At 48.8% G+C, this 24,210-nt stretch overlaps 1 protein-coding gene across 1 annotated transcript; it reads left to right on the top strand.

Moving 5' to 3' along the window:
- The first annotated feature begins 15,801 nt into the window (after nt 1-15,801).
- TMEM265 (transmembrane protein 265) lies at nt 15,802-22,200 on the top strand. The gene is made up of 3 exons (XM_088462893.1): nt 15,802-15,893; nt 19,243-19,482; nt 21,650-22,200. The coding sequence occupies exons 1-3, from the start codon at nt 15,870-15,872 to the stop codon at nt 21,800-21,802; spliced, it is 417 nt and encodes a 138-aa protein (XP_088319019.1). The 5' UTR covers nt 15,802-15,869; the 3' UTR covers nt 21,803-22,200.
- The last annotated feature ends 2,010 nt before the right edge of the window (nt 22,201-24,210 follow it).

Genomic DNA, 24,210 nt, shown 5'->3' on the forward strand with positions numbered 1-24,210 from the left:
ATGATACAAGCAGATGCAGGCGTGTTTGCTGCTTCTCTGACAGACACAGGATACAAGCAGATGCAGGCGTGTTTGGTTCTTCTCTGACAGTCACATGATACAAGCAGATGTAGGTGTGTTTGGTGCTTCTCTGACAGTCACAGGATACAAGCAGATGTAGGCGTGTTTGGTGCTTCTCTGACAGTCACAGGATACAAGCAGATGTAGGCGTGTTTGGTGCTTCTCTGATAGTCACAGGATACCAGCAGATGTAGGCGTGTCTGGTGCTTCTCTGAAAGTCACAGGATACAAGCAGATGTAGGTGTGTTTGGTGCTTCTCTGACAGTCACAGTATACAAGCAGATGTAGGCGTGTTTGGTGCTTCTCTGACAGTCACTGGATACAAGCAGGTGTAGGCGTGTTTGGTTGTACTCTAGTAGTCACAGGATACCAGCAGATGTAGTCGTGTTTGGTTCTACTCTAATAGTCACAGGATACAAGCAGATGTAGGCGTGTTTGGTGCTTCTCTGACAGACACAGGATACAAGCAGATGCAAGCGTGTTTGGTGCTTCTCTGACAGTCACAGGATACAAGCAGATGCAGGCGTGTTTGGTGCCTCTCTGACAGACACAGGATACCAGCAGATGTAGGCGTGTTTGGTGCTTCTCTTACTGTCACAGGATACAAGCAGATGTAGGCGTGTTTGGTTCTACTCTAATAGACACAGGATAGAAGCAGATGTAGGTGTGTTTGGTGCTTCTCTGACAGTCACAGGATACAAGCAGATGTAGGCGTGTTTGGTGCTTCTCTGACAGTCACAGGATACCAGCAGATGTAGGTGTATTTGGTGCTTCTCTGACAGTCACAGGATACCAGCAGATGTAGGTGTGTTTGGTGCTTCTCTGACAGTCACAGGATACCAGCAGATGTAGGCGTGTTTGGTGCTTCTCTGACAGTCACAGGATACAAGCAGATGCAGGCGTGTTTGGTGCCTCTCTGACAGACACAGGATACAAGCAGATGCAGGCGTGTTTGGTGCTTCTCTGACTGTCACAGGATACAAGCAGATGCAGGTGTGTTTGGTGCTTCTCTGACTGTCACAGGATACAAGCAGATGTAGGCGTGTTTGCTTCTACTCTAATAGACACAGGATACAAGCAGATGTAGGCGTGTTTGGTGCTTCTCTGACAGTCACAGGATACAAGCAGATGTAGGCGTGTTTGGTGCTTCTCTGACTGTCACAGGATACATGCAGATGTAGGTGTGTTTGGTTCTACTCTAATAGTCACAGGATACCAGCAGATGTAGGCGTGTTTGGTTCTACTCTAATAGTCACAGGATACCAGCAGATGTAGGCGTGTTTGGTGCTTCTCTAACAGTCACAGGATACCAGCAGATGTAGGTGTGTTTGGTACTTCTCTGACAGTCACAGGATACAAGCAGATGTAGGCGTGTTTGGTGCTTCTCTGACTGTCACAGGATACAAGCAGAAGCAGGCGTGTTTGGTTGTTCTCTGACAGTCACAGGATACAAGCAGGTTCAGGTGTGTTTGGTGCTTCTCTGACAGTCACAGGATACAAGCAGATGTAGGTGTGTTTGGTGCTTCTCTGACAGTCACAGGATACAAGCAGATGTAGGTGTGTTTGGTGCTTCTCTGACAGTCACAGGATACCAGCACACGCAGGTGTGTTTGGTGCTTCTCTGACAGTCACAGGATACAAGCAGATGCAGGCGTGTTTGGTGCTTCCCTGACAGTCACATGATACCAGCAGATGCAGGCGTGTTTGGTGCTTCTCTGACAGTCACAGGATACCAGCAGATGCAGGCGTGTTTGGTGCTTCTCTGACAGTCACAGGATACAAGCAGATGTAGGCGTGTTTGGTGCTTCTCTGACAGTCACAGGATACAAGCAGATGTAGGCGTGTTTGGTGCTTCTCTGACAGTCACTGGATACAAGCAGATGTAGGCGTGTTTGGTGCTTCTCTGACTGTCACAGGATACAAGCAGATGTAGGTGTGTTTGGTGCTTCTCTGACTGTCACAGGATACCAGCAGATGCAGGCGTGTTTGGTGCTTCTCTGACAGACACAGGATACAAGCAGATGCAGGCATGTTTGGTGCTTCTCTGACAGTCACAGTATACAAGCAGATGTAGGCGTGTTTGGTGCTTCTCTGACAGTCACAGGATACCAGCAGATGCAGGCGTGTTTGGTGCTTCTCTGACAGACACAGGATACAAGCAGATGTAGGCGTGTTTGGTGCTTCTCTGACTGTCACAGGATACAAGCAGATGTAGGCGTGTTTGGTGCTTCTCTGACAGATACAGGATACAAGCAGATGTAGGCGTGTTTGGTGCTTCTCTGACAGATACAGGATACAAGCAGATGTAGGCGTGTTTGGTGCTTCTCTGACACACACGGGATACAAGCAGATGTAGGCGTGTTTGGTGCCTCTCTGACAGTCACAGGATACAAGCAGATGCAGGCGTGTTTGGTGCTCTCTGACAGACACAGGATACAAGCAGATGTAGGTGTGTTTGGTGCTTCTCTGACAGACACAGGATACAAGCAGATGTAGGCGTGTTTGGTGCTTCTCTGACAGACACAGGATACAAGCAGATGCAGGCGTGTTTGGTGCTTCTCTGACAGACACAGGATACAAGCAGATGTAGGCGTGTTTGGTGCTTCTCTGACAGTCACAGGATACAAGCAGATGTAAGTGTGTTTGGTGCTTCTCTGACAGACACAGGATACAAGCAGATGTAGGTGTGTTTGGTGCTTCTCTGACAGTCACAGGATTCAAGCAGATGTAGGTGTGTTTGGGGCTTCTCTGACAGTCACAAGATACAAGCAGATTCAGGCGTGTTTGGTGCTTCTCTGACAGTCACAGGATACAAGCAGATGTAGGTGTGTTTGGTGCTTCTCTGACAGTCACAGGATACAAGCAGATGTTGGCGTGTGGTGCATCTCTGACTGTCACAGGATACAAGCAGATGCAGGCGTGTTTGGTGCTACTCTAATAGTCACAGGATACCAGCAGATGCAGGCGTGTTTGGTGCTTCTCTGACAGTCACAGGATACAAGCAGATGTAGGCGTGTTTGGTGCTTCTCTGACAGTCACAGGATACAAGCAGATGTAGGCGTGTTTGGTGCTTCTCTGACAGTCACAGGATACAAGCAGATGTAGGCGTGTTTGGTGCTTCTCTGACAGTCACAGGATACAAGCAGATGCAGACGTGTTTGGTGCCTCTCTGACAGTCACAGGATACAAGCAGATGCAGGCGTATTTGGTGCTTCTCTGACAGTCACAGGATACAAGCAGATGTAGGCGTCTTTGGTGCTTCTCTGACAGTCACAGGATACAAGCAGATCCCGGCGTGTTTGGTGCTTCTCTGACAGTCACAGGATACAAGCAGATGTAGGTGTGTTTGGTTCTAATCTGACAGTCACAGGATACAAGCAGATGTAGGCGTGTTTGGTGCCTCTCTGACAGTCACATGATACAAGCAGATGCAGGCGTGTTTGGTGCTTCTCTGACAGACACAGGATACAAGCAGATGCAGGCGTGTTTGGTGCTTCTTTGACAGTCACAGGATACAAGCAGATGTAGGCGTGTTTGGTGCTTCTCTGACAGTCACAGGATACCAGCAGATGCAGGCGTGTTTGGTTCTACTCTAATAGTCACAGGATAGAAGCAGATGCAGGCGTGTTTGGTGCTTCTCTGACAGACACAGGATACCAGCAGATGTAGGCGTGTTTGGTGCTTCTCTGACAGTCACAGGATACAAGCAGATGTAGGCGTGTTTGGTGCTTCTCTGACAGTCACAGGATACAAGCAGATGTAAGCGTGTTTGGTGCTTCTCTGACAGTCACAGGATACCAGCAGATGCAGGAGTGTTTGGTTCTACTCTAATAGTCACAGGATACAAGCAGATGTAGGCGTGTTTGGTGCTTCTCTGACAGTCACAGGATACCAGCAGATGTAGGTGTGTTTGGTGCTTCTCTGACAGACACAGGATACAAGCAGATGCAGGCGTGTTTGGTGCTTCTCTGACAGTCACAGGATACCAGCAGATGTAGGTGTGTTTGGTGCTTCATTGACAGTCACAGGATACCAGCAGATGTAGGCGTGTTTGGTTCTACTCTAATAGTCACAGGATACCAGCAGATGTAGGCGTGTTTGGTGCTTCTCTGACAGTCACAGGATACAAGCAGATGTAGGCGTGTTTGGTGCTTCTCTGACAGTCACAGGATACAAGCAGATGTAGGCGTGTTTGGTGCTTCTCTGACAGTCACATGATACAAGCAGATGTAGGTGTGTTTGGTGCTTCTCTGACAGTCACAGGATACCAGCAGATGTAGGCGTGTTTGGTGCTTCTTTGACAGACACAGGATACAAGCAGATGCAGGCGTGTTTGGTGCTTCTCTGACAGTCACAGGATACAAGCAGATGCAGGCGTGTTTGGTGCCTCTCTGACAGACACAGGATACCAGCAGATGTAGGCGTGTTTGGTGCTTCTCTTACTGTCACAGGATACAAGCAGATGTAGGCGTGTTTGGTTCTACTCTAATAGACACAGGATAGAAGCAGATGTAGGTGTATTTGGTGCTTCTCTGACAGTCACAGGATACAAGCAGATGTAGGCGTGTTTGGTGCTTCTCTGACAGTCACAGGATACCAGCAGATGTAGGTGTATTTGGTGCTTCTCTGACAGTCACAGGATACCAGCAGATGTAGGCGTGTTTGGTGCTTCTCTGACAGTCACAGGATACCAGCAGATGTAGGCGTGTTTGGTGCTTCTCTGACAGTCACAGGATACAAGCAGATGCAGGCGTGTTTGGTGCCTCTCTGACAGACACAGGATACAAGTGATTGCAGGCGTGTTTGGTGCTTCTCTGACTGTCACAGGATACAAGCAGATGCAGGTGTGTTTGGTGCTTCTCTGAGTGTCACAGGATACAAGCAGATGTAGGCGTGTTTGCTTCTACTCTAATAGACACAGGATACAAGCAGATGTAGGCGTGTTTGGTGCTTCTCTGACAGTCACAGGATACAAGCAGATGTAGGCGTGTTTGGTGCTTCTCTGACTGTCACAGGATACATGCAGATGTAGGCGTGTTTGGTTCTACTCTAATAGTCACAGGATACCAGCAGATGTAGGCGTGTTTGGTTCTACTCTAATAGTCACAGGATACCAGCAGATGTAGGCGTGTTTGGTGCTTCTCTGACAGTCACAGGATACAAGCAGATGTAGGCGTGTTTGGTTCTACTCTAATAGTCACAGGATACCAGCAGATGTAGGCGTGTTTGGTGCTTCTCTGACAGACACAGGATACCAGCAGATGTAGGTGTGTTTGGTGCTTCTCTGACATTCACAGGATACCAGCAGATGTAGGCGTGTTTGGTTCTACTCTAATAGTCACAGGATACCAGCAGATGTAGGCGTGTTTGGTTCTACTCTAATAGTCACAGGATACCAGCAGATGCAGGCGTGTTTGGTGCTTCTCTGACAGTCACAGGATACCAGCAAATGTAGGCGTGTTTGGTTCTACTCTAATAGTCACAGGATACAAGCAGATGTAGGCGTGTTTGGTGCTTCTCTGACAGTCACAGGATACAAGCAGATGTAGGTGTGTTTGGTGCTTCTCTGACAGTCACAGGATACCAGCAGATGTAAGTGTGTTTGGTGCTTCTCTGACAGTCACAGGATACAAGCAGATGCAGCCGTGTTTGGTGCTTCTCTGACAGTCACAGGATACCAGCAGATGTAGGTGTGTTTGGTGCTTCTCTGACAGTCACAGGATACCAGCAGATGTAGGTGTGTTTGGTGCTTCTCTGACAGTCACAGGATACCAGCAGATGCAGGCGTGTTTGGTGCTTCTCTGACAGTCACAGGATACCAGCAGATGTAGGTGTGTTTGGTGCTTCTCTGACAGTCACAGGATATCAGCAGATGTAGGTGTGTTTGGTGCTTCTCTGACAGTCACAGGATACAAGCAGATGTAGGTGTGTTTGGTGCTTCTCTGACAGTCACAGGATACCAGCAGATGTAGGTGTGTTTGGTGCTTCTCTGACAGTCACAGGATACAAGCAGATGCAGCCGTGTTTGGTGCTTCTCTGACAGTCACAGGATACCAGCAGATGTAGGTGTGTTTGGTGCTTCTCTGACAGTCACAGGATACCAGCAGATGTAGGTGTGTTTGGTGCTTCTCTGACAGTCACAGGATACCAGCAGATGCAGGCGTGTTTGGTGCTTCTCTGACAGTCACAGGATACCAGCAGATGTAGGTGTGTTTGGTGCTTCTCTGACAGTCACAGGATATCAGCAGATGTAGGTGTGTTTGGTGCTTCTCTGACAGTCACAGGATACCAGCAGATGCAGGCGTGTTTGGTGCTTCTCTGACAGTCACAGGATACCAGCAGATGCAGGCGTGTTTGGTGCTTCTCTGACAGTCACAGGATACAAGCAGATGTAGGCGTGTTTGGTGCTTCTCTGACAGTCACATGATACAAGCAGATGCAGGCGTGTTTGGTGCTTCTCTGACAGACACAGGATACAAGCAGATGCAGGCGTGTTTGGTGCTTCTTTGACAGTCACAGGATACCAGCAGATGTAGGCGTGTTTGCTGCTTCTCTGACAGACACAGGATACAAGCAGATGCAGGCGTGTTTGGTTCTTCTCTGACAGACACAGGATACAAGCATATGTAGGCGTGTTTGGTGCTTCTCTGATAGTCACAGGATACCAGCAGATGTAGGTGTGTTTGGTGCTTCTCTGACAGTCACAGGATACAAGCAGATGTAGGCGTGTTTGGTGCTTCTCTGACAGTCACAGGATACAAGCAGATGTAGGCGTGTTTGGTGCTTCTCTGATAGTCACAGGATACCAGCAGATGTAGGCGTGTCTGGTGCTTCTCTGAAAGTCACAGGATACAAGCAGATGTAGGTGTGTTTGGTGCTTCTCTGACAGTCACAGTATACAAGCAGATGTAGGCGTGTTTGGTGCTTCTCTGACAGTCACTGGATACAAGCAGGTGTAGGCGTGTTTGGTTCTACTCTAATAGTCACAGGATACCAGCAGATGTAGGCGTGTTTGGTTCTACTCTAATAGTCACAGGATACAAGCAGATGTAGGCGTGTTTGGTGCTTCTCTGACAGACACAGGATACAAGCAGATGCAGGCGTGTTTGGTGCCTCTCTGACAGACACAGGATACCAGCAGATGTAGGCGTGTTTGGTGCTTCTCTTACTGTCACAGGATACAAGCAGATGTAGGCGTGTTTGGTTCTACTCTAATAGACACAGGATAGAAGCAGATGTAGGTGTGTTTGGTGCTTCTCTGACAGTCACAGGATACAAGCAGATGTAGGTGTGTTTGGTGCTTCTCTGACAGTCACAGGATACCAGCAGATGTAGGTGTATTTGGTGCTTCTCTGACAGTCACAGGATACCAGCAGATGTAGGCGTGTTTGGTGCTTCTCTGACAGTCACAGGATACCAGCAGATGCAGGCGTGTTTGGTGCCTCTCTGACAGTCACAGGATACAAGCAGATGTAGGTGTGTTTGGTGCTTCTCTGACAGTCACAGGATACCAGCAGATGTAGGCGTGTTTGGTGCTTCTCTGACAGTCACAGGATACAAGCAGATGCAGGCGTGTTTGGTGCCTCTCTGACAGACACAGGATACAAGCAGATGCAGGCGTGTTTGGTGCTTCTCTGACTGTCACAGGATACAAGCAGATGCAGGTGTGTTTGGTGCTTCTCTGACTGTCACAGGATACAAGCAGATGTAGGCGTGTTTGCTTCTACTCTAATAGACACAGGATACAAGCAGATGTAGGCGTGTTTGGTGCTTCTCTGACAGTCACAGGATACAAGCAGATGTAGGCGTGTTTGGTGCTTCTCTGACTGTCACAGGATACATGCAGATGTAGGTGTGTTTGGTTCTACTCTAATAGTCACAGGATACCAGCAGATGTAGGCGTGTTTGGTTCTACTCTAATAGTCACAGGATACCAGCAGATGTAGGCGTGTTTGGTGCTTCTCTGACAGTCACAGGATACAAGCAGATGTAGGCGTGTTTGGTTCTACTCTAATAGTCACAGGATACCAGCAGATGTAGGCGTGTTTGGTGCTTCTCTGACAGACACAGGATACCAGCAGATGTAGGTGTGTTTGGTGCTTCTCTGACAGTCACAGGATACCAGCAGATGTAGGCGTGTTTGGTTCTACTCTAATAGTCACAGGATACCAGCAGATGCAGGCGTGTTTGGTGCTTCTCTGACAGTCACAGGATACCAGCAGATGTAGGCGTGTTTGGTTCTACTCTAATAGTCACAGGATACAAGCAGGTGCAGGCGTGTTTGGTGCTTCTCTGACAGACACAGGATACAAGCAGATGTAGGCGTGTTTGGTGCTTCTCTGACAGACACAGGATACAAGCAGATGCAGGCGTGTTTGGTGCTTCTCTGACAGTCACAGGATACAAGCAGATGCAGGCGTGTTTGGTGCCTCTCTGACAGACACAGGATACAAGCAGATGCAGGCGTGTTTGGTGCTTCTCTGACTGTCACAGGATACAAGCAGATGCAGGTGTGTTTGGTGCTTCTCTGACTGTCACAGGATACAAGCAGATGTAGGCGTGTTTGCTTCTACTCTAATAGACACAGGATACAAGCAGATGTAGGCGTGTTTGGTGCTTCTCTGACAGTCACAGGATACAAGCAGATGTAGGCGTGTTTGGTGCTTCTCTGACAGTCACAGGATACCAGCAGATGTAGGTGTGTTTGGTGCTTCTCTGACAGTCACAGGATACAAGCAGATGTAGGTGTGTTTGGTGCTTCTCTGATAGTCACAGGATACCAGCAGATGTAGGCGTATTTGGTGCTTCTCTGACAGTCACAGGATACAAGCAGATGTAGGCGTGTTTGGTTCTACTCTAATAGACACAGGATAGAAGCAGATGTAGGTGTGTTTGGTGCTTCTCTGACAGTCACAGGATACAAGCAGATGTAGGCGTGTTTGGTGCTTCTCTGACAGTCACAGGATACCAGCAGATGTAGGTGTATTTGGTGCTTCTCTGACAGTCACAGGATACCAGCAGATGTAGGTGTGTTTGGTGCTTCTCTGACAGTCACAGGATACCAGCAGATGTAGGCGTGTTTGGTGCTTCTCTGACAGTCACAGGATACAAGCAGATGCAGGCGTGTTTGGTGCCTCTCTGACAGACACAGGATACAAGCAGATGCAGGCATGTTTGGTGCTTCTCTGACTGTCACAGGATACAAGCAGATGCAGGTGTGTTTGGTGCTTCTCTGAGTGTCACAGGATACAAGCAGATGTAGGCGTGTTTGCTTCTACTCTAATAGACACAGGATACAAGCAGATGTAGGCGTGTTTGGTGCTTCTCTGACAGTCACAGGATACAAGCAGATGTAGGCGTGTTTGGTGCTTCTCTGACTGTCACAGGATACATGCAGATGTAGGCATGTTTGGTTCTACTTTAATAGTCACAGGATACCAGCAGATGTAGGCGTGTTTGGTTCTACTCTAATAGTCACAGGATACCAGCAGATGTAGGCGTGTTTGGTGCTTCTCTGACAGTCACAGGATACAAGCAGATGTAGGCGTGTTTGGTTCTACTCTAATAGTCACAGGATACCAGCAGATGTAGGCGTGTTTGGTGCTTCTCTGACAGACACAGGATACCAGCAGATTTAGGTGTGTTTGGTGCTTCTCTGACATTCACAGGATACCAGCAGATGTAGGCGTGTTTGGTTCTACTCTAATAGTCACAGGATACCAGCAGATGTAGGCGTGTTTGGTTCTACTCTAATAGTCACAGGATACCAGCAGATGCAGGCGTGTTTGGTGCTTCTCTGACAGTCACAGGATACCAGCAGATGTAGGCGTGTTTGGTTCTACTCTAATAGTCACAGGATACAAGCAGATGTAGGCGTGTTTGGTGCTTCTCTGACAGTCACAGGATACAAGCAGATGTAGGTGTGTTTGGTGCTTCTCTGACAGTCACAGGATACCAGCAGATGTAGGTGTGTTTGGTGCTTCTCTGACAGTCACAGGATACAAGCAGATGCAGCCGTGTTTGGTGCTTCTCTGACAGTCACAGGATACCAGCAGATGTAGGTGTGTTTGGTGCTTCTCTGACAGTCACAGGATACCAGCAGATGTAGGTGTGTTTGGTGCTTCTCTGACAGTCACAGGATACCAGCAGATGTAGGTGTGTTTGGTGCTTCTCTGACAGTCACAGGATATCAGCAGATGTAGGTGTGTTTGGTGCTTCTCTGACAGTCACAGGATACCAGCAGATGCAGGCGTGTTTGGTGCTTCTCTGACAGTCACAGGATACCAGCAGATGCAGGCGTGTTTGGTGCTTCTCTGACAGTCACAGGATACAAGCAGATGTAGGCGTGTTTGGTGCTTCTCTGACAGTCACATGATACAAGCAGATGCAGGCGTGTTTGGTGCTTCTCTGACAGACACAGGATACAAGCAGATGCAGGCGTGTTTGGTGCTTCTCTGACAGTCACAGGATACCAGCAGATGTAGGTGTGTTTGGTGCTTCTCTGACAGTCACAGTATACAAGCAGATGTAGGCGTGTTTGGTGCTTCTCTGACAGTCACATGATACAAGCAGATGCAGGCGTGTTTGCTGCTTCTCTGACAGACACAGGATACAAGCAGATGCAGGCGTGTTTGGTTCTTCTCTGACAGTCACATGATACAAGCAGATGTAGGTGTGTTTGGTGCTTCTCTGACAGTCACAGGATACAAGCAGATGTAGGCGTGTTTGGTGCTTCTCTGACAGTCACAGGATACAAGCAGATGTAGGCGTGTTTGGTGCTTCTCTGATAGTCACAGGATACCAGCAGATGTAGGCGTGTCTGGTGCTTCTCTGACAGTCACAGGATACAAGCAGATGTAGGTGTGTTTGGTGCTTCTCTGACAGTCACAGTATACAAGCAGATGTAGGCGTGTTTGGTGCTTCTCTGACAGTCACTGGATACAAGCAGGTGTAGGCGTGTTTGGTTCTACTCTAGTAGTCACAGGATACCAGCAGATGTAGTCGTGTTTGGTTCTACTCTAATAGTCACAGGATACAAGCAGATGTAGGCGTGTTTGGTGCTTCTCTGACAGACACAGGATACAAGCAGATGCAGGCGTGTTTGGTGCTTCTCTGACAGTCACAGGATACAAGCAGATGCAGGCGTGTTTGGTGCCTCTCTGACAGACACAGGATACCAGCAGATGTAGGCGTGTTTGGTGCTTCTCTTACTGTCACAGGATACAAGCAGATGTAGGCGTGTTTGGTTCTACTCTAATAGACACAGGATAGAAGCAGATGTAGGTGTGTTTGGTGCTTCTCTGACAGTCACAGGATACAAGCAGATGTAGGCGTGTTTGGTGCTTCTCTGACAGTCACAGGATACCAGCAGATGTAGGTGTATTTGGTGCTTCTCTGACAGTCACAGGATACCAGCAGATGTAGGTGTGTTTGGTGCTTCTCTGACAGTCACAGGATACCAGCAGATGTAGGCGTGTTTGGTGCTTCTCTGACAGTCACAGGATACAAGCAGATGCAGGCGTGTTTGGTGCCTCTCTGACAGACACAGGATACAAGCAGATGCAGGCGTGTTTGGTGCTTCTCTGACTGTCACAGGATACAAGCAGATGCAGGTGTGTTTGGTGCTTCTCTGACTGTCACAGGATACAAGCAGATGTAGGCGTGTTTGCTTCTACTCTAATAGACACAGGATACAAGCAGATGTAGGCGTGTTTGGTGCTTCTCTGACAGTCACAGGATACAAGCAGATGTAGGCGTGTTTGGTGCTTCTCTGACTGTCACAGGATACATGCAGATGTAGGTGTGTTTGGTTCTACTCTAATAGTCACAGGATACCAGCAGATGTAGGCGTGTTTGGTTCTACTCTAATAGTCACAGGATACCAGCAGATGTAGGCGTGTTTAGTGCTTCTCTGACAGTCACAGGATACAAGCAGATGTAGGCGTGTTTGGTTCTACTCTAATAGTCACAGGATACCAGCAGATGTAGGCGTGTTTGGTGCTTCTCTGACAGACACAGGATACCAGCAGATGTAGGTGTGTTTGGTGCTTCTCTGACAGTCACAGGATACCAGCAGATGTAGGCGTGTTTGGTTCTACTCTAATAGTCACAGGATACCAGCAGATGCAGGCGTGTTTGGTGCTTCTCTGACAGTCACAGGATACCAGCAGATGTAGGCGTGTTTGGTTCTACTCTAATAGTCACAGGATACAAGCAGGTGCAGGCGTGTTTGGTGCTTCTCTGACAGACACAGGATACAAGCAGATGTAGGCGTGTTTGGTGCTTCTCTGACAGACACAGGATACAAGCAGATGCAGGCGTGTTTGGTGCTTCTCTGACAGTCACAGGATACAAGCAGATGCAGGCGTGTTTGGTGCCTCTCTGACAGACACAGGATACAAGCAGATGCAGGCGTGTTTGGTGCTTCTCTGACTGTCACAGGATACAAGCAGATGCAGGTGTGTTTGGTGCTTCTCTGACTGTCACAGGATACTAGCAGATGTAGGCGTGTTTGCTTCTACTCTAATAGACACAGGATACAAGCAGATGTAGGCGTGTTTGGTGCTTCTCTGACAGTCACAGGATACAAGCAGATGTAGGCGTGTTTGGTGCTTCTCTGACAGTCACAGGATACCAGCAGATGTAGGTGTGTTTGGTGCTTCTCTGACAGTCACAGGATACAAGCAGATGTAGGTGTGTTTGGTGCTTCTCTGATAGTCACAGGATACCAGCAGATGTAGGCGTGTTTTGTGCTTCTCTGACAGTCACAGGATACAAGCAGATGTAGGCGTGTTTGGTTCTACTCTAATAGACACAGGATAGAAGCAGATGTAGGTGTGTTTGGTGCTTCTCTGACAGTCACAGGATACCAGCAGATGTAGGCGTGTTTAGTGCTTCTCTGACAGTCACAGGATACAAGCAGATGTTGGCGTGTTTGGTTCTACTCTAATAGTCACAGCATACCAGCAGATGTAGGCGTGTTTGGTGCTTCTCTGACAGTCACAGGATACCAGCAGATGTAGGTGTGTTTGGTGCTTCTCTGACAGTCACAGGATACAAGCAGATGTAGGTGTGTTTGGTGCTTCTCTGACAGTCACAGGATACAAGCAGATGTAGGCGTGTTTGGTGCTTCTCTGACAGTCACAGGATACAAGCAGATGTAGGCATGTTTGGTGCTTCTCTGACAGTCACAGGATACCAGCAGATGTTGGCGTGTTTGGTGCCTCTCTGACAGTCACAGGATACAAGCAGATGTAGGCGTGTTTGGTGCTTCTCTGACAGTCACAGGATACCAGCAGATGCAGGCGTGTTTGGTGCGTCTCTGACTGTCACAGGATACAAGCAGATGTAGGCATGTTTGGTGCTTCTCTGACAGTCACAGGATACAAGCAGATGTAGGTGTGTTTGGTGCTTCTCTGACTGTCACAGGATACAAGCAGATGTAGGCGTGTTTGGTGCTTCTCTGACTGTCACAGGATACAAGCAGATGTAGGCGTGTTTGGTGCTTCTCTGACTGTCACAGGATACAAGCAGATGTAGGTGTGTTTGGTGCTTCTCTGACTGTCACAGGATTCAAGCAGGTGCAGGTGTGTTTGGTGCTTCTCTGACAGTCACAGGATACAAGCAGGTGCAGGTGTGTTTGGTGCTTCTCTGACAGTCACAGGATACCAGCAGATGCAGGCGTGTTTGGTTCTACTCTAATAGTCACAGGATACAAGCAGATGTAGGCGTGTTTGGTGCTTCTCTGACAGTCACAGGATACAAGCAGATACAGGCGTGTTTGGTGCTTCTCTGACTGTCACATGATACATGCTGATGTAGGCATGTTTGGTGCTTCTCTGACTGTCATTGGATGCAGGCGTGTTTGGTGCTTCTCTGACAGTCACAGGATACCGGCAGATGTAGGCGTGTTTGGTGCTTCTCTGACTGTCATTGGATACAAGCAGATGTAGGCATGTTTGGTGCTTCTCTGACTGTCATAGGATACAAGCAGATGTAGGCATGTTTTCTATACCTGTCCTGACTCCCGTCAACTATGCTATTTATACCTGTACTGACTCCCATCCTGAGAGCTATGCTTTTTATACCTATACCTGTCCTGACTCCCATCTTGAGAGCTATGCTTTCTATACCTGTCCTGACTCCCATCTTGAGAGCTATGCTTTCTATACCTGTCCTGACTCCTGTCCTGAGACCTATGCTCTCTATACCTGTCTTGACTCCCATCCTGAGAGCTATGCTTTTTATACTTGTCATTACTCCTGTCCTGAGAGCTATGCTTCCTATATCTGTACTGACTCCCGTCCTGAGAGCTATGCTTTCTATGTCTGTACTGACTCCCGTCCTGAGAGCTATGCTTTCTATACTTGTCATGACTCCTGTCCTGAGAGCTATATTTTCTATATCTGTACTAACTCCCATCCTGAGAGCTATACTTTCTATACCTGTCCTGAGAGCTATGCTTTCTATATCTGTACTGACTCCTGTCTTTAGAGCTATGCTTTCTATACCTGTACTGACTCACATCCTGAGAGCTATACTTTCTATACCTGTCCTGAGAGTTATGCTTTCTATAGCTGTCCTGACTCCCATCTTGATAGCTATGCTTTCTATACCTGTCCTGACTCCCGTCCTGAGAGCTATGCTTTCTATACCTGTCCTGACTTTTGTCATGGAGAATAATACTTTGTGAAAATCTTTCCTTCTAACTTCTAAGATGATCCTTTAAGATGTGTCACTCAGTACCCTCACCCTGGCGTTACCGTATAACCACCGCCATAACGCTTCAGTGTCCTCTGTACTACGTGACTTGGAATTAGAATAGAAGGGTCCATCCTGTGGGCAGTGTAGCAATAGTTACATTGGAGCCTGTGCTAAAGCTGGATGAGTCTCTCTTCTGTCTTCAGATACTTATTTTATTCATTTCTGAAATGATGTCACTGATTTCTTCCAATCTCTTTGGTGGGTAACCTCAGGATGTAAATGTGTCCTGGGCAGTAGAGGACGGGGCCTTGCCACTCTCTGGGGTAGCGCTGTGATTTCCGGTAGGCCATCGCGTGTTGCCTGGCCTGGCTGTTGCATTGGTGGCGGCTGGGAGAGATAACAGGCAGGAAGAGTTTTCATGGTCATTGGCGACATTTTTTAATGAAAGTAAAATTAGCGTATTCTGCTGGATTATCGCATATTTGTGCTTTCTCTACGGCCCCAGCGATTATGCGCGCCAGACCCCAGGTGGAGAGCGGTATGGTCACAGTAAATGTGAATTTTTTTTACATAAATACGTCTGTGTGAGAGGCCGTCAGCTGTACACATGTCTGTGGGGAAAGTTCTGTCTACGGTATGGGGAACGCACATCACATAGAGGAACAATGGTGCTTCCCATCCGCTGGCGACGTAACAGACTGAAAGGGAACCTTACTCTACCAAATATTATACTAAAATACTTCTATTACTCCAATAGATAAATAAGATGTGAATGTCCCCAGCAGATCTCCTTGTGGTGGATTTCCCTGATTATATACTTAGGGCATCACTGCGCAGGGAATGGCTGCTTGGCTGAGACCGTCCCTGTCGTCATTCGCACCATGCTCAGTAATAACACAGGTAACATTCCACAACACCCATACATCCAGAGGGATGGGCCAGACATGGAATGCACCTTCATTCCAAGCCCTGCGTGTCACCTGCTGGAGGTATGTCATACCTGGCTGACTGAGAGTCCGCCCATTACACACCTACACCGTGATACCTGAGTGTCTCCAGCAGCCCCAGCACCTCTCACTGCAGGATGTCAGCACCCCAGACACAAGATGCCTGAAGTGCAGGAGCTAGAGGTGAGAGAGGGAGAGCGGGGAGGTCGGGGAGGGTGCTGGTGGGTGTAGCCTCCATCATACCCCCATGAGGCAGAGCTTGGTGGGCGCACCTCTCCTGTAGTGAGGAGGGGGATTGGGATTCCCATGTAGCCTCCATCATACCCCCATGAGGCAGAGCTTGGTGGGCGCACCTCTCCTGTAGTGAGGAGGGGGATTGGGATTCCCATGTAGCTCCGTCACCTGGGTCTATGTGACTGGTTCTGCTCCCTTTCTATTAATGGCCACCTAACATGGAGGAGAGACGGGCGCAATGCAATCAGCTTCCAACATACAGGAACTTTGTGTCTCTCATTACTCACAGGAGGATCCGGGCGGACGCTTCTTATACAGAGAACATCTATTATATTTCATCTGTCCCTTATACTTTATCCCCCATCATGGCTCATTCACCAAGTCATATAATAGTGATTATATTATATCATAGCATTATATAACTTCCTTTCTCACAGGCACCGATGGTATAATGTTACTGGGGCACAGGCACTGCTGGTATAATGTTACTGGGGCACAGGCGCTGCTGGTATAATGTTACTGGGGCACAGGCGCTGCTGGTATAATGTTACTGGGGCACAGGCACCGATGGTATAATGTTACTGGGGCACAGGCACCGATGGTATACTGTTACTGGGGCACAGGCGCCGCTGGTATAATGTTACTGGGGCACAGGCACTGCCGGTATAATATTAGGCGCACAGGCACTGCCGGTATAACATTAGGGGCACAGGCACTGCCGGTATAACATTAGGGGCACAGGCACTGCCGGTATAACATTAGGGGCACAGGCACTGCCGGTATAATATTAGGCACACAGGCACTGCCAGTACAACATTAGGGGCACAGGCACTGCCGGTATAATGTTACTGGCGCACAGGCGCTGCCGGTATAACATTAGGGGCACAGGCACTGCCGGTATAACATTAGGGGCACAGGCACTGCCGGTATAACATTAGGGGCACAGGCACTGCCGGTATAATATTAGGCACACAGGCACTGCCGGTATAACATTAGGGGCACAGGCACTGCCGGTATAACATTAGGGGCACAGGCAATGCCAGTATAATAATAAAAGCTGACCTCTTATCACTGGCACTTCTGGAGTGATGTGTGGGGTGATGCTGGTATAATATGGGTTCCTGGCTATCATATGTAGGATAATACTAATTTGTCTGGTGTGTGTGTCACTGCTGACCTTTGGGGGGCACTACTGGTATGATGTACTGGTATTGGAGACTGGCGGAGGGACCCCCAAACTACCCCAATATTCTACTTCAGGCCCAGGTCACAGACATATAAATGAGATCTCCGCACAATACTGACATCTCTGTCATTTCACTGCACTTAATGCTAAATTGTTTCTTTACTGCGTTGCCAGATATTTTTGGAGAAAGTCAAAATATATTTATAGACAATGAGACCGAAACGACCTAATGTGAGACCTTTCCCACATCCCCTCTGCTATGTACTAGACACAGCTGCTCTCTGCTATGTACTGTACACGGCTGCTCTCTGCTATGTACTGTACACGGCTGCTCTCTGCTATGTACTGTACACGGCTGCTCTCTGCTATGTACTGTACACTTCTGCTCTCTGCTATGTACTGTACACGGCTGCTCTCCGCTATGTACTGTACACTTCTGCTCTCTGCTATGTACTGTACACTTCTGCTCTCTGCTATGTACTGTACATGGCTGCTCTTTGCTATGTACTGTACACTGCTGCTCTCTGCTATGTACTGTACACTGCTGCTCTCTGCTATGTACTGTACACTTCTGCTCTCTGCTATGTACTGTACACGGCTGCTCTCCGCTATGTACTGTACACTTCTGCTCTCCGCTATGTACTGTACACGGCTGCTCTCCGCTATGTACTGTACACTTCTGCTCTCTGCTATGTACTGTACACTTCTGCTCTCTGCTATGTACTGTACACGGCTGCTCTCTGCTATGTACTGTACACTGCTGCTCTCTGCTATCTACTGTACACGGCTGCTCTCTGCTATGTACTGTACACTTCTGCTCTCTGCTATGTACTGTACACTTCTACACTTCTGCTCTCTGCTATGTACTGTACACGGCTGCTCTCTGCTATGTACTGTACACGCCTGCTCTCTGCTATGACTGTACACGGCTGCTCTCTGCTATGTACTGTACACTTCTGCTCTCTGCTAAGTACTGTACACTTCTGCTCTCTGCTAAGTACTGTACACTTCTGCTCTCTGCTATGTACTGTACACTTCTGCTCTCTGCTATGTACTGTAAACGGCTGCTCTCTGCTATGTACTGTACACGACTGCTCTCTGCTATGTACTGTATACAGCTGCTCTCTGCTATGTACTGTACACTTTAGCTCTCTGCTATGTACTGTACACTTCTGCTCTCTGCTATGTACTGTACACGGCTGCTCTCCGCTATGTACTGTACACTTCTGCTCTCTGCTATGTACTGTACACTTCTGCTCTCTGCTATGTACTGTACACGGCTGCTCTCTGCTATGTACTGTACACTGCTGCTCTCTGCTATCTACTGTACACGGCTGCTCTCTGCTATGTACTGTACACTTCTACACTTCTGCTCTCTGCTATGTACTGTACACGGCTGCTCTCTGCTATGTACTGTACACGCCTGCTCTCTGCTATGACTGTACATGGCTGCTCTCTGCTATGTACTGTACACTTCTGCTCTCTGCTATGTACTGTACACGCCTGCTCTCTGCTATGTACTGTACACTTCTGCTCTCTGCTATGTACTGTACACGGCTGCTCTCTGCTATGTACTGTACACGGCTGCTCTCTGCTATGTACTGTACACGGCTGCTCTCCGCTATGTACTGTACACTTCTGCTCTCCGCTATGTACTGTACACTTCTGCTCTCCGCTATGTACTGTACACTTCTGCTCTCTGCTATGTACTGTACACGGCTGCTCTCTGCTATGTACTGTACACTTCTGCTCTCTGCTATGTACTGTACACTTCTGCTCTCTGCTATGTACTGTACACTGCTGGTCTCTGTTATTTACTGTACACGCCTGCTCTCTGCTATGTACTGTACACTGCTGCTCTCTGCTATGTACTGTACACGGCTGCGCTCTATGTACTGTACACTTCTGCTCTCTGTTATTTACTGTACACGCCTGCTCTCTGCTATGTACTGTACACGGCTGCTCTCTGCTATGTACTGTACACTGCTGGTCTCTGCTATGTACTGTACACGCCTGCTCTCTGTTATTTACTGTACACGCCTGCTCTCTGCTCCACTGCTTCATGGATTTATTGCTCATAAAACTACACAAGTTCTGTCTTATCCTATCTAGATACTGGCAGCCGTTGGTGAGCAGACACTGCGGAATGGATCAGTAGAGGAGATCAAGGTGCTTATGGAGAAACATGATCCCTCCCAGCAGCCTTCAGGCCTCAATCAGCAAAGTCCATCAAAAGCAAAAGAGAAACACTGTCGTCATTTTCCCACCTGTAGCCGTCGCAGGCTGGCTATAATGAGTATTGTGTGCGGAGTCTCCTGTATCGGTATTAAAGCATTAATCCTTGCTCTGCAGGTAAGTACCACTAGCCTCTCTCATCCTGGTGCACTGTGGATGATTGGTAGATTTGGTAGGTTGGTGTGACTGGTAGGCTTGGGCGATTTAGATAGGTATGAGTGACTGGTAGGAGATTGTGGGTGATTGGTAGGTGTGGATGCCTTGTAAGCTGGTGTGGGTAACTGGTAAGTAGGTGTAGGTGATTGGAAGGTGTGACCGGACGCCTTTCGCCTAGGCCGGCCCTGGTCACGGGTTAGCGCTTTCGGAATCCCAATCACCGTCAGTGACCGCCTGTCACTGACTCCGCCAACTGCGCCATGGGCATGTAACGATGCTGCCACCACCAAACTCTACCATCGGTGTTTGGAACCGCTTTTTACGTTACCCTCAGGCTCCTACCTCGGCACCTGGATTCGCTTCTGCTGCGTATGCGTTTGATTAACTGCGGACACACCTCCTGTTTGGTGTCGACTGTTCCCACCTGATCCCTCGCAATAACTGCGGACACACCTCCTGTTTGGTGTCGGCTGTTCCCACCTGATCCCTCGCAATAGACCAGGTCTGCACGGTAGCTGGCAGAGGGCTTGAACTTGGAGACACGGAGCTCTTACCCAGAACAGCCGGAGAACGGAATAGCGTTTGGCGCAATTCTGATGGTTGTAGGACTGAGATACAATTGAAGTCAGGCAAATGGTGTTTTATTGCTCAAAGTCTTAAAGAAGACTCAACCTTCCGAATGAAGGGGAATAATCATCATACAGGATTCTTATCAAGTCAGCAATTCTTCTCCTCAAAGAAGTTACAGGGTTGTACAATATTACCAGGCACGAAGCCTCCTTTTATGCTCGCTCAGGGTACAGTGCCACAGGGGGTAAGTCCGCCCTGTGGTCCCCAACCAATCAATGTTTCCTCACATACAGTAATATAATTTATCCACATATTACATTTCAATAGAAATAGTAAATGATATTCATCCTTCCCAATGGAAGTATCTAACAGTTTGGCATTTCCAACCTTAACACATTCAGTGACATCCAAAAGGTTCTTAAAAACAGATTGTCTTTTAAAAAGTAAGTTCTGTACATGAAGGGTTTGGCTATATGACACCATTCACACCTTTACACAGAGAACTTCCAGTCACCCTATTCATCAGACTTCCTGCTAGAGAATGACAATCAGCATCTAGTTTCCTGCAGCCAGAGAGGCTGGTCATGTCATATTCCAAAAGTGCAGTTTCTCTACAAAATATACATTTAAACCATATAGTGCATAGCCTATTACACATACGTTGCTTCATGCACTAATGTATTGCAGATCAGCTGCAGTGCATTACAGCAATACATATATACTTTAATACAGTTTATAATAAACCATGTGCAATGTGTGTTTTACACTGTCCTTTTAAAAATGGCGCAGCAGGATTTTGTGGGAGGCTAGTAAGTAGATGTGTGGGGGACTGGTAGGCTTTGGGAGATGTAGGTAGGTGTAGGTGACTGGTAGAGATGGGTGACTGGAAGGCTTGGGTGATGTAGGTAGGTGTGGGTGACTGGTGGGATGATGTGACTGGTAGGTGCGGGTGACTGTTAGACTTAGGTGATGCAGGTAGGTATAGGTGACTAGTGGGACTGCATGACTGGTAGGTGTGGGTGACTGGTAGGCTTGGGTGATGTAGGTAGGTGTGGGTGACTGGTAGGCTTGGGTGAAGTAGGTACGTGTGGGTGACTGGTTGGCTTGAGTGATGTAGGTAGGTGTAGGTGTCTGGTAGAGGTGGGGGTGACTGGTAGGCTTGCGTTATCTAGGTAGGTGACTGTTGGGACGGTATGACTGATAGGCCTGGGTGATGTAGGTAGGTGTAGATGACTGATGGGATGGTGTGGGTGACTGGTAAATTGGTGAGACTGGTCAGTGTAGGTGACTGATAGGTTGATGTGACTGGTCAGTGTGGGTGACTGGTGGGACGGTATGACTGGTAGGCCTGGGTGATGTAGGTAGGTGTAGATGACTGATGGGATGGTGTGACTGCTAGGTGTGGGTGACTACTAGGTGTGGGTGATGTAGGTAGTGTGGGTGACTGGTAGATCGGTGAGACTGGTTAGTGTGGGTGACTGGTAGAACGGTGAGACTGGTTAGTGTAGGTGACTGATAGGTTGGTGTGACTTACATATTTGTTTGCTACTTCCCACAGGCAGAGCAAGAAAATGACCAACAGAAGCAGAATCTACTCTCTCGCCGATCTCGGAAGTTCTCGGTGCTGAGTATCGTGGTGTTTTTTGGTGCGCTGCTGTGTCTGCCCTTCCTGGTGGTCTTCATATCATACATCATGACTCTCATTGAGTGATATCTGAAATTCAATGCCTGAGCTGTTACAATTAGTCCCAAGAGTTTACAGCAACAACGGAACCATGCTGCACTGGGGTGGGATTCCTGTCTCATGGATTCTGGCTCTATAGAGCCACAAAATAATTCGGTTCCAATCACTGGAGCCAACTGTAAGGGAACCAAAGCAAAGTGCCCCCACTGCAAGACCCCGAGTTCCACATTCACTTCCAGGACTTTGCTTTATTATTTGTGTTCTGATATGAAGGACTGCAGGAGGAAAATGTATATATTACTATTTGTAGCGATTGTATGTTTATAATATATACTGTATGTTTTTTCTACATATGTCCTAAGGACCTACATGTGGTTCATACAAACTGTGTATTTAAAATAATAAACTTGAAGTGTAAGATGTGAGATGCCGGAGTCTCGTGTTCTCCTGAAAGGGGCCATTACCATTCAGACATTCACTACATGTTACTCCATGCTGTGGGAAGCGTGTACATCTGCATATTAACATGGCAACGTGGTCTGCATAGAGGAGGCCCTGTCAGGTACATACCACTTTACGTCTCCGGTACACCTCATACGGCGCCAACATACAGAAAGAAAACTGAGACGTAAAATAATATTAATGAAGCATATAATCTCCAGCAGTACTCCACGCAGGCTTGCCTACCCTCCTGATTTGGTCGGGAGCCTCCCGAATATCGGGTGCCGCCCCCGACCCCCCGGAAAAGCAGGCAAGCCACCCGGCCCCCCGACTACTAGTAAAAACCCTCACTGCTGGGGGACCCATGCTTCACAATGCATTTTTATCAGCATTGTGAAGAGGGGGTGGGGCCACGATGACGCGATTGTGCAGTCACGCCCTGGCCCTGCCCCCAAAATGACATCATAGCCCAGCCACGCCCCCCTGCAAAATGCAGGTATTCAGCTCCCTCCCGGAAGGAGGGAGCTGAATGTCGGCAAGTATGATTCCACGCTCCTGGCCTCCTGCTATAGTAGTAAGCTGGCCAGGCTGCTTTGTGCTGGAGATAGATGAGGACGGGGGCATACAGTCACCAGGCCTGCTTTCTCCAGCGGTACTCCACGCTCCTGGCCTCCTGCTATAGTAGTAAGCTGGCCAGGCTGCTATGTGCTGGGGATAGATGAGGACGGGGGCATACAGTCACCAGGCCTGCTTTCTCCAGCGGTACTCCACGCTCCTGGCCTCCTGCTATAGTAGTAAGCTGGCCAGGCTGCTATGTGCTGGGGATAGATGAGGACGGGGGGCATATAGTCACCAGGCCTGCTTTCTCCAGCGGTACTCCACGCTCCTGGCCTCCTGCTATAGTAGTAAGCTGGCCAGGCTGCTTTGTGCTGGGGATTGATGAGGACGGGGGGCATACAGTCACCAGGCCTGCTTTCTCCAGCGGTACTCCACGCTCCTGGCCTCCTGCTATAGTAGTAAGCTGGCCAGGCTGCTATGTGCTGGGGATAGATGAGGACGGGGGACATACAGTCACCAGGCCTGCTTTCTCCAGCGGTACTCTATGCTCCTGGCCTCCTGCTATAGTAGTAAGCTGGCCAGGCTGCTATGTGCTGGGGATAGATGAGGACGGGGGGCATACAGTCACCAGGCCTGCTTTCTCCAGTGGTACTCCACGCTCCTGGCCTCCTGCTATAGTAGTAAGCTGGCCAGGATGCTATGTGCTGGGGATAGATGAGGACGGGGGGCATACAGTCACCAGGCCTGCTTTCTCCAGTGGTTCTCCACGCTCCTGGCTTCCTGCTATAGTAGTAAGCTGGCCAGGCTGGTATGTGCTGGGGATAGATGAGGACGGGAGGCATACAGTCACCAGGCCTGCTTTCTCCAGCGGTACTCCACGCTCCAGTAGTAAGCCCCCCGTCCTCATCTATCCCCAGCACATAGCAGCCTGGCCAGCTTACTACTATAGCAGGAGGCCAGGAGCATGGAGTACAGTCACCAGGCCTGCTTTCTCCAGCGGTTCTCCACACTCCTGGCCTCCTGCTATAGTAGTAAGCTGGACAGGCTGCTATGTGCTGGGGATAGATGAGGTCGGGGGGCATATAGTCATCAGGCCTGCTTTCTCCAGCGGTTCTCCACGCTCCTGCATCCTGCTATAGTAGTAAGCTGGCCAGGCTGCTATGTGCTGGGGATAGATGAGGATGGGGGGCATACAGTCACCTGGCCTGCTTTCTCCAGCGGTACTCCATGCTCCTGGCCTCCTGCTATAGTAGTAAGCTGGCCAGGATGCTATGTGCTGGGGATAGATGAGGACGGGGGGCATACAGTCACCAGGCCTGCTTTCTCCAGTGGTACTCCACGCTCCTGGCCTCCTGCTATAGTAGTAAGCTGGCCAGGCTGCTTTGTGCTGGGGATAGATGAGGACGGGGGGCATACAGTCACCAGGCCTGCTTTCT

The sequence above is a fragment of the Taudactylus pleione genome, unplaced genomic scaffold, assembly GCF_031769625.1.
Source record: "Taudactylus pleione unplaced genomic scaffold, aTauple2 ptg001287l, whole genome shotgun sequence".
In the NCBI taxonomy this organism is placed as follows: Eukaryota; Metazoa; Chordata; class Amphibia; order Anura; family Myobatrachidae; genus Taudactylus; species Taudactylus pleione.

Coding starts and splice junctions, on each gene's coding strand:
- TMEM265 (XM_088462893.1), top strand. CDS start 15,870: ATGCCTGAAGTGCAGGAGCTAGAG. Junction 15,894..19,242: donor CTGAAGTGCAGGAGCTAGAG/GTGAGAGAGGGA, acceptor TATCCTATCTAG/ATACTGGCAGCCGTTGGTGA. Junction 19,483..21,649: donor CATTAATCCTTGCTCTGCAG/GTAAGTACCACT, acceptor TACTTCCCACAG/GCAGAGCAAGAAAATGACCA.